The sequence below is a fragment of the Silurus meridionalis genome, chromosome 23 (assembly GCF_014805685.1).
Source record: "Silurus meridionalis isolate SWU-2019-XX chromosome 23, ASM1480568v1, whole genome shotgun sequence".
In the NCBI taxonomy this organism is placed as follows: Eukaryota; Metazoa; Chordata; class Actinopteri; order Siluriformes; family Siluridae; genus Silurus; species Silurus meridionalis.
Window position 1 is genome coordinate 20,941,805 of NC_060906.1, and position 10,165 is coordinate 20,951,969.

The following is a 10,165-nucleotide window of genomic DNA, read 5'->3' on the forward strand; positions in this document are numbered from 1 at the left end:
TATTCAAGTTATTGTTTAAGGTAAAAAAAAACTGTTCAACTTGTCCTGTGCAGATTACACATTTCTGTGGAATAGATGGACTCTCAGAACAATCCCAGAGTTTTGCAACCTTAAAATAATTTGCAATTGATTGCGATGATGACCTTTAAACTCAATCATCATTAAGCATGAATGTGCTGACACAGCATGTTTAGCATGGAAAGCATGCTGACTATCATTTTAACTATGAAGGGGTCAACAAAGAGAAATCTAGTGCTGATGAAAAGAATTGGGATTGTCATTTATAAGTTTATATATTTACTTACATTTAATCTCTGTCCAAGGCCCACCAATGAATATATTAATGTTGAGAACTACAGAACCACAGTGTCTGGTGAATAATAGGGATGATTGCATGCATCTGCACATATACAATGTTTGAATATGACATTCCAGATTGAGTTCCAGAACCTTTATTACCATTCAGCAACAAGAGGATTGGTGAGATCATGCCCTGATGTTGGATGAGGAGGTCTGGAGTTCAGTCAGTTTGACCAAAACATATTCCAAGTCTATAATACCAGACTTGGTTGATGCAAACATGCCCAACTTGTCCAAAATACTCCCAAATATGTTGTTTTTGTCTGTATTATCCCATGAATCATATACTGTACAGACCTCAAACAGTCACCTCATGCACCTGTTTCACATTTTCTGATAATTAGCACAAGAATATTTACCTCACCAATCACGAAAAGTGAAGGAGGGAAAACTCGTTTTTTGCTACTCTCTCTATCACTACTGTACACTACGTATCCCTAAACTTTTATTTTTTACTTTTTCTTCTTTGCTTATCTTAAATTTCGTCACAATCTTCACTTTCTGGCTTCGCTTCGCCATCTAGCAGCGGCGTCTCGAGCTCGTACCTCAATTCTTTTGCTCGCGTAACAGAGCAAAAAATCTACGGAGTGACCGCTCGTTCCTCGGAAAACTCGTACATTAATGCATTTGTAGGTCAAGGTACCACTGTATATTCAAGAACGATGAAGGTGAGCGTGAGGAGGCCTGGTGTGCAGTTCACATTCATCTCAAAGGTGTTAACTAGGGTTGAAGCCAGAGCTCTATAGCAGGCCACTCAAGATCTTCCACACCAACCCTTTGTGCATAGCTGCACTGTCGTGCTGGAACAAGTTTGGCTCTCCTACTTCAAGAGAATGCCTGAGGAAGTCAGAATTTTGTTTATACACCATACATATATTTTCTCCTCCTATGGAAAAGTATCTCTGTGATGTTTAATAAATCCTCAACTGTATTTTAAACACATTCTCTCAAACACTTGTTCTTATGAACGTGTAAAAGACTTATGTTTTATGAGCAGCAACACTGAAGACATGAAGACATTTGTTTAAAGTAAAGAAATGTATATGGGTGCCACCTATAGAACATTATAATGGTTTCCTGTTATTTATCCCATTCACACCAGCTGAATTTGATGCTGTTCACTCTGGGGTTATTAATTTTTTTTTCCACGTCATAGAAGCGCTGACTGAATGGGTCAAATTTTTAAGCGAAATCTGCTTCCATTTTGTAGTTTCAGTGGTCTTTTAAAGTGATTACATGTCACACTGTATGAGAACTATGATGAAATAGAGCCATGAGACATGGCTCATGAGACTGAGACAGAGAGTGTGACAGTGTTCTATAGATCTGAATGAAAATGTCAGTTAAAGGCAAAAAAATTCAACAATCTGAGAAGCCTTGCTTATGTGGAAAAAAGCACATGGAAAATCAGTGCACCTTATTTGTGAGTGAGAACTTGTGTTAAAATGTGTGTGTGTGTGTGTGTGTGTGTGTGTGTGTGTGTGTGTGTGTGTGTGTGTGTGTGTCTGTGTGTGTGCATTGTGAAATAATGTTCCTTCATGACATGATGCTTGTGGGTGGAAACGTATTGTGGTTAAACCCTGATTAAAAGGAAATGTCTGTCAGATTGTCTTCATACTTGGATTTGGAATTGGTTTTTGCATTTTGAAAAATTTGGAGGTAAGAAAAATGTCTTTCTGAAATTTACCTTACCAGCGACAGCTGAATTAGGTTTACTCATTAATATATTAGTTATAAAAAAAGAAATGGTACTAAATATAATGTAATTTAAGTTGATTCTACAGATCAGTTGTGTATCTGTGGACATGAGGTGTTGTTTAGACAGCTATATATTAGTTGCAATATCTTTTACATTTGTAGTATATTATACTATAATACTCATGCTTATTTTAAACACAAGCAATAATTATATTTTTCTGTGTTTGTATAATTTTTGTTGTACATTTTAACACTAGAAATGTTGAATTTTTTTCATTTCCCTTTTCAGTGCTAAACGCTTCCTTCCTTTGTCTTTAGTCAAACTTAAGCCATGGGAGACTGGGGTTTCCTCTCCAAGTTGCTCGACAAAGTGCAATCGCACTCCACGAACATCGGTAAGGTTTGGCTGACGGTGCTTTTAATCTTCCGCATCATGGTTCTCGGTGGAATCGATAAAGTCTGGGGTGACGAACAGTCCAACATGGTGTGCAACATAAATACGCCTGGCTGCAGAAACGTGTGCTACGATCACCTTTTTCCCATCTCTCACAGCCGCTTCTGGGTGCTGCAGATCATCTTCGTGAGCCTACCGACGATCGTGTACCTCGGCTACGCCCTGCACGTGATCCACGCGGAGGACAAACTGAGGCAAAAGTATGCCGAGAAGCGAGGAAACAAACTCCCCAAATACACCGACGACAACGGAAAGCTTCAGTACAAAGGGAGTCTCCTGCGCATCTACGTCTCTTGCATCCTAATGACCATTTTGTTCGAAGCAGGCTTCATCGTTGGCCAGTACTACCTGTATGGATTCATGATGGAACCGAAACTTTTCTGTAAAGAACTTCCATGTCCTCATGTCATCGAGTGCTTCATGTCACGTCCGACTGAGAAGACCATCTTCATCTTATTCATGCTGGTAGTTGCATGTGTCTCGTTGCTACTTAATGTTGCAGAGATCGTTTATCTGATCTGTCGGGCTTCCAAGGGAAAAAAGCATCAACAGGAATATCTTACTGAGGAAACGCATTGCTGAAAATCGGATGAAATCCAGTCTGGGTTTGTTTTTGTTTGTTTTTAACTGAAAAAATTTATTTACCATTGCACAATGTGGAGAATAAGGGGTGTAACACTACACCAAGACAATAATAATAAAAAGTCCTAATAAGTAATAATATCTATATAATAAACTATAATATATATATTATATCAATGAAGTCAAGCCAAGTTTATTTCTATAGAGCTTTTCTCAAAGCAGCTTTACAGAATTTAAGAATTAAAGTGAATTATGTGTTTATCCATGATGTTTGTCCCTATATATATACACTATAATTAAAAAAACATGATACTACACTGCATTTAAAAAAAAAATTCAACTCGCAACAACATAAAAATATTTTGCAACACCAGAAAAAAAATCTGATTTTCTTCCTGTCTTGTTCTTAGTAGTATGAAGGCTTGATTTCTTTCAGTCTGTCACATCATTTGTATCATATCAGCAATAAAAATTGTCTTCCAGGAAGTTTTTGTTCAAAATAGAATGATATAAAGCATATTTAATTACGTTACACAGCTCTGAAAGTCGAACACAAGGCTTGTTACATACTGATGAATTCGGATTCTGAAAAACAAGTTACTTTTCTTTCATTCATTCACTTTAATATAATTAAATTTTATTATGTAGAACACTTTTTAACAATAGACATTGTCTCAAAGAAGATTTACAGAGAGAAACAGGTCATAAAGTTTGCAGAAGTTTAGTGTCTATAAGTTTGTTACATATAATTGTTAAATGTTGATCTCTAATGAGTGAACCAATGGCCACTGTGGCAAAGAAAAACTCCCTGAGATGACATGTGGAGAAAACCTTGAGAGGAACCAGACTCAAAAGGAAACCCATCCTTAATGGGGTGCGACTGAACGTTCATTCATTACAGTTCCATCATTGTTGAGGTGTATTGTTCAGTGATGGATGCTTAAATGAAGAAATGTTCATGCAAACTGCAGCTCTAAGCCATTGTCGCAGACTTTTGATATTAATTACATTCCAAATCCATCCTCATAGCTCCTGAAATTCGTGTTCACTCCATTAAATCCACTATTTATATCCTTCAAATAATTCTTTCTAAATTTTACTTAATTTTTATTCTTAGAGTTTTATATTGATTTTATAATGCATTTATTATTATTAAAAATATCTGGGGGAAAGACTGCATTATTACTGTACATATACACGTCATAGAATCCTACAATGCACTGTATTGAGATTTCCTGTCCTTTGTCAAAATCCTACTTCATTTGTTTTCCTTTTATTAAAAAATCAGTGCTGGTGTACCTCAATCCATTTGGCGAAAAACAGACACGATTACGCAAATACAAGTCGTTTCATTTTCGTTTAAATTAATATCATCGTAGCATACAAACAAATTAAGAACACTGTCTTTTGTGAGCTTAATCTTCTGAGTTTAAGTCTGGTTTGAAAGAGGCAGATGTAAAGGACAGGGGGTTGTATGGAGACGGACGATCCGCTGTGGTGACCCCTAATGGGTAAAGCCAAAAGAAGAAGAATTTTCTTTTTGTGTACGGTTTAAGTGTATTACATCATTGACATGGGCATTAACACTAGGAGGTGCCAGATAGGTGCTAAATCCGTACACAATATGCTGGAGAATAAACTGGGGCCAGACAACACACACTCCCATTCTATGATCTAACATCTAGCATATACCTTTGTGTTATCTAGTGTTAAATTGTGATTTTTTTTTTTGTGCATTTTGGTCCTGGAGGAATGTTGTTTTCTGTATTACTGTGTACTGTATATGGCAAAAATGACAATAAAGGCCACTTGATTTGACTTAATACACTTTATGGTCATGGATTGGTGGACAGATGACTGTTATACTAATGCATAGACATTAAAGCTATGTATACTTTGCACAAACGTACCTGTACATGCTTTGCATTGTGTCTCAAACTAAAATATATTAGCATTGGAAAAATGCAGTGGTATTAAATGAGAAAACACATGCAGGTTGCTATAGGAAATAAAATGAAAACAAATAATCACGTCATTCCGGTATTTCTCATTTCGCCTAGACCGCCATGACGCAAATCATTTACTGCTTACATACTCCGTATAAATGCACATCTGTCTGTATGTCTGTCTGTCTGTCTGTCTGTCTGTCTGTCTGTCTGTCTGTCTGTCTGTCTGTCGTTTTGTCACTCACTAAGCAATTGGAAATCCAAAGAAAACTTGTGCACTGATGTTGAACCGTTACTAATTCAAGCTTCTAGACGTCCGTCACTTGCCATTTTAGGAGTTTAGTTCCACATCCTGTGCTGCAAAATCTCATTATTTCCTCCTTTCTTGACGTAAGCTGGTTAAACTTCCCTCACAAAATATGAGAGCAAAGTATGTTCCTCTTCCGGGAAGGTGTTCCACTAGATTTTAAGAGTGTGTTTGTAGAGATTTGTGCTCATTCAAGGCACTAATAAAGACAGGTTCATTTACATTTAAGGCATTTAGCAGACGCCATTGTTCAGAGCGACGTACAAACGTGTTCTTTATCAATGAATAAATCTACACTGGAACGCTAGATTACAAAATTTACATAAATTATAGCCTACAAGTTTTTTTTTTTTTTTTGACAAAGCAAACCTGGAAAAGTGTTAGTGTTTTAGGAAGAGGTGGGTCTTCACCTGACACTTGAAGATTGCCAGAGAGTCCGCTTTCACTTCAGCCATCTAGGGGAAGTTCATTCCACCAGTATACTTACCTCTTACCCTGAGAGAAGGAACAAGTCAAGCAGTGCTGGAGGATCTCAGGCAACATGGTGCAGTTTGAGGAGTGATAAGGTCTTTGAGGTACTGATGTAGGGGAGGTGAGGAGGCCTGGGATGCAGGAGGTGTTCAATAGGTTTGGAGCTCTATGGCAGGAGATCTTCCACTTTAACCCATGTAAAGAATATATTCAATTTTTATTCAATTTTTTACATATTTTCACATTTCTTTTTCTTTGCTGCTGTAACAGAGACATTTCCGCACTGTGGGACGAATAAAGGTAAATCTTATCTCTTCATGAAGCGTACTTTATGCACAGGAGTATTGTCATGTGCAGGTTTGGGTCTCCTAGTTCAAGGGAAGGGAAAATACAATTGTTCTACATCCAAAGACTTTCTATACAATTGTGTGCTCCAAACTTTGACGTAACAGTTTAAAGAAGAATGAATTATAGCTGAAAATGTCAGGCATCCAGATACTTTTGTTTATCTTGTATATGCAATGAGGAAGAAGTCAGGAAACTCCAGCACTTCTCCTAGAATCAAAAACTTTTTCTACTCATTTCCTTTCTTAATGGCTCACCACAATGAAACACAAAACATGATTTTCAATAACAGCACATGGATTATTTTATTACTCCCTTTTATAAAAGAAACATCACATGCATTATTAATTTATTGTCATATTTAATATACATAGAAAAACACATTAGCTATTGTCATGTTAACGAGAAATCAAAAATCCCTCCATCTCTTAAATCTTCTACAGATTTATATTAGATTTTTCCAAATCCTTAGTTACAAAATGTTCTGTTCATGTTACAGGTTTAAACTGCAGCACAATAATGAAATAAGATCTATGCTATAGTTCATAAAACAGTCTCTTAAAGGTTTTGTTAAAGGAATACATATACACAGAGGATAACAGATACCCACCTATGATAAATATGGAATAAATGATATAAATATGGAACTAATTTTATTCAAACAATCCCTTAAGAAGACGATAAAATGTTTAATATATTTATATTTGGTAAAAAAAAAAAATTTGTTTCAAATCCGAGGAAACAATGACACAATGAACGAACAGTTTAATATGAAACAAACGCCTGTATGTGCCCGTGAAATAATACAAAAAAATCGAAAATAAAAAACTTAAAGATGCACATTGAAGTAAACAAGGTCTTAAACCAAAACCTGATTTATCTAAAAATATAAGGTTGTATCAAAAAAGTTGACAAGAAAGTACTTTGGGACGATGTCTTTTGGCGCAATGACTAATGAAAGTTGTGCTCCTTGTGACTGCGCAAGCAGTCTTGTGCTGCCCTCTGTTGGTGTGTTACAAACCTAGTCACGAATCTTTTTTGAACTACCTCGTATTATATACATAGAATTAACTCGTAAAAAGCCATGCTGAAAATAATGTAATGTTGTTGTCTCCAGATTTGCAACTCTGTCCATTTTAGAAAAAGAAAATACTCTTAAGGAACTAAGAGCTTGATCTCAGTTTATTACGTCTTTGGGATCTTCGGCAGATCAGATAGAACATCTCAATAACGTTCAGGAGTAAAGACACACAGGAGACCACCAGCATAAAGATGATGAAGACGGTCTTCTCGGTGGGACGAGACATGAAGCACTCGACGGTGTAGGGACACGGGTAACGAGTGCAGACGATTTTCGGGACCATCACAAAGCCGTACAGATAGTACTGGCCTACTATAAATGCTGTCTCGAGACAGATTTTAACGATCACGCTGATCAGGTAACTAGCCAACAAGTCGCCTTTGATTTGCACGTTGCCCTTCTCGTCAGAGTATTTGGGCAGCTTGCCGCCATTCACTTGGTTTAGGAGATACTGCCTGAGTTTATTTTCCTTGTGAAGGATGTGCATAACGTGCCCAAGGTACATGAGCGTCGGTGTGGACACGAAGATGATCTGCAAGGTCCAGAAGCGGATGTGGGAAATGGGGAACGCTTGGTCGTAGCACACGTTGGTGCAACCTGGCTGCTTGGTGTTGCACACCATTTTACTTTGCTCATCACCCCACACTTTCTCAGCCCCAGCGCCGATGACCATGATCCTGAAGACGAAAAGTACAGTCATCCATACCTTCCCGATGACAGTGGAATGAGACTGAACTTTATCCAGCAGCTTGGACAGAAATCCCCATTCACCCATTTTGCCTGGATTTCAAAATAAAATTTCACTCAAACACTGGTCTGATTTACAGTATATACAGTATAAAATGTAAATATTGTTAAGGAAAAGTACCTAAGGTGGCTTTGTGGATTAGGTCTGAGAGCTGAACTCAAAAATAGAAGAGTCCAAGGTCTAGATTCAACCTGGAAAAAGTAGAGTACGGGCAAACATTGCTGCTGTTATGAGCTGGAATATCACACATCAGTGTAAAAATATACATTAAATAGTCATTTGTAAAAAATAAAGACATACAAGTTATATTATGGTATAGTTTTGAACTATTTCTGAAAGTAAAAAATGCTAAAAAAAAAAGCAAAAAAAAAAGCAAAAAAAAAAAAAGCAAAAATATACAATCATAAATATCTTTTGTGACTAAATAAAATATCATTATTGTAATTAAACAAAAAAAATAGCTCTTTGACAGGAGAATAAGACTATTTCTTATTATAAATAAATAAATAAATAATGAATTAATACCACAGAACTTTGAAATACTCGCAATCTAACAACAATAATTTCTCCAAATTGGCCTGTAGTGTTTAACAAGTAGAGATACAAGGATCTACTATAATCTTTTTACAAAAATGTCCATATGGCTTAAACCAGTAAATATTTAATAAAAATATAAAATACAGCTATTTACTCACCTTGGATTCAGACACAGCCGAAGTTCAAAAACGAATGAATAAAGAAAAAAAAACACAACAGGCTTTTACACCTGACCTTTAATTCATGTTCGGTTTCGCAATATTGTTGGACGTTGAGTCACGTCGCTCCTCAGCTCTATAAGTGATAATTTACCAGCATGCTCAGGACTGGAAGAGTCATTTGGAGTGGTGACGGATCAATCATTAAACCTAGGACGTGCTGTTTGGTGGGACGTCCAAAATTCCAAAATGTTCCGAAATAAGGATAATATAAGAATAATAATTAAATTATTACGAATTCGACTTCTTTTTTAGTTTTGTCTAACAAGTCACGAGTTCCATTATTTTAAAAAGTTTGTCAAACCTTTGGAAAAAATACACCATAAATGTGGTTATACGTGAAATATGTGTCTTTTTTTCCTGTTTAAAGATTCCTGACTGTAGATTCACTGCAGAGAGAAGGAAGGATAATCTGCTATACTTTTGATTTGGCTTTCATTAACTAACATTATTTACATCATTTAATAATATAAAGGTAATAAACAAGTGTTTACATTTGGCTGATGCTGTTATCCAGAGCGACGTTTAGCAGTTAAGGGTTAAGGGCCTTGCTCAGGGGCCCAGCAGTAGCAGATCGGCATTGCTGGGATTTGAATTTGAGATCTTCCAATCCAAAGTCCAATGCCTTATCAACTGAGCTCCCACCTGCCCTGCACACTCACCCACGAGTAAGTGTTCTTCCTCAGAATTCCAAGCATTACCAAAGAGTTACTAATGTCAGCCTTTTATCAATTTCTCAGGTGATGGTTTACCTTTACTTCTACATTTATGGCATTTGCCAGACACCCTCATCCATTACATCAATGTCATTTTATACATAACTGAGCATTTGAGGGTTCAGGGTTTTCTCAAAGACCCAAACATCCTAACCACAGAACTACCACTTATCATTAATTAGCTTGCTAGTTTTGGCTTAAGTATCAGTTAGACATTGCCGATGATCTTTTTCTACCTGTGCTAATCAGCAGAAAACTTGGCTGAAATGTGTTGATTGTTTTTTCCTAAAGCCTTTTATGTTATCACACATAGTCACATGATACTGCAGTTCACTGCAAATAAATCCTACAACAACAGCAATAACAGACAATAAAACAATACATTAAAGTACAATCAAAGGTTTTCTGTAGAAGATTTGTTGTGGTTTTCAAATGATTGCAAGCAGCCATAGCAGTTTAGCTGATGCTGTCTGGTGTTAAGTTCAGAATTCAAACAAATACAGCGTTTCCCTTTAAACCCACACGACTATGCTGTCAGGGTCAAAGCACAAGGCTAGGGCAAGAGATATGGCCACTTTTCCTGACTGGTTGGAGACAGATGACTGAATTAAATAGTGGTATCTCTCAAGTAACTTGCTAGCTAGCTAGTTAGTTATTTTTTATCCAGATGGATGGATGGATGGATGGATGGATGGATGGATG

General features: G+C 36.7%; 2 protein-coding genes across 4 annotated transcripts; one reads left to right on the forward strand and one right to left on the reverse strand.

The window, feature by feature from the left end:
* Positions 1-1,931: 1,931 nt before the first annotated feature.
* On the forward strand, positions 1,932-3,322 carry gja12.2 (gap junction protein alpha 12.2). Of its 2 annotated transcripts, none has more exons than XM_046836449.1 (2): positions 1,932-2,019; positions 2,377-3,322. In XM_046836449.1, the coding sequence occupies exon 2, from the start codon at positions 2,390-2,392 to the stop codon at positions 3,092-3,094; it is 705 nt and encodes a 234-aa protein (XP_046692405.1). In that variant the 5' UTR covers positions 1,932-2,019; positions 2,377-2,389; the 3' UTR covers positions 3,095-3,322. The 2 variants fall into 2 exon arrangements, with proteins under 2 accessions (XP_046692405.1, XP_046692406.1); XM_046836450.1 differs by having other exon boundaries at positions 1,945-2,019; positions 2,348-3,322.
* A 3,120-nt stretch (positions 3,323-6,442) lies between these two features.
* Positions 6,443-8,841, reverse strand: gja12.1 (gap junction protein, alpha 12.1). Of its 2 annotated transcripts, none has more exons than XM_046836452.1 (3): positions 8,688-8,841; positions 8,113-8,183; positions 6,443-7,921 (listed from the first exon to the last, which is right to left on the reverse strand). In XM_046836452.1, exon 3 carries the CDS (start codon positions 7,915-7,917, stop codon positions 7,327-7,329), a length of 591 nt encoding a protein of 196 aa, XP_046692408.1. In that variant the 5' UTR covers positions 7,918-7,921; positions 8,113-8,183; positions 8,688-8,841; the 3' UTR covers positions 6,443-7,326. The 2 variants fall into 2 exon arrangements, with proteins under 2 accessions (XP_046692408.1, XP_046692407.1); XM_046836451.1 differs by having other exon boundaries at positions 6,443-8,024; positions 8,688-8,840.
* Positions 8,842-10,165: the final 1,324 nt, after the last annotated feature.

Excerpts from the sequence above, each read along its gene's own strand:
- gja12.1 (XM_046836451.1), bottom strand. The coding sequence starts at position 8,019 with ATGGGTGAATGGGGATTTCTGTCCAAGCTGCTGGATAAAGTTCAGTCT.
- gja12.2 (XM_046836449.1), top strand. The coding sequence starts at position 2,390 with ATGGGAGACTGGGGTTTCCTCTCCAAGTTGCTCGACAAAGTGCAATCG.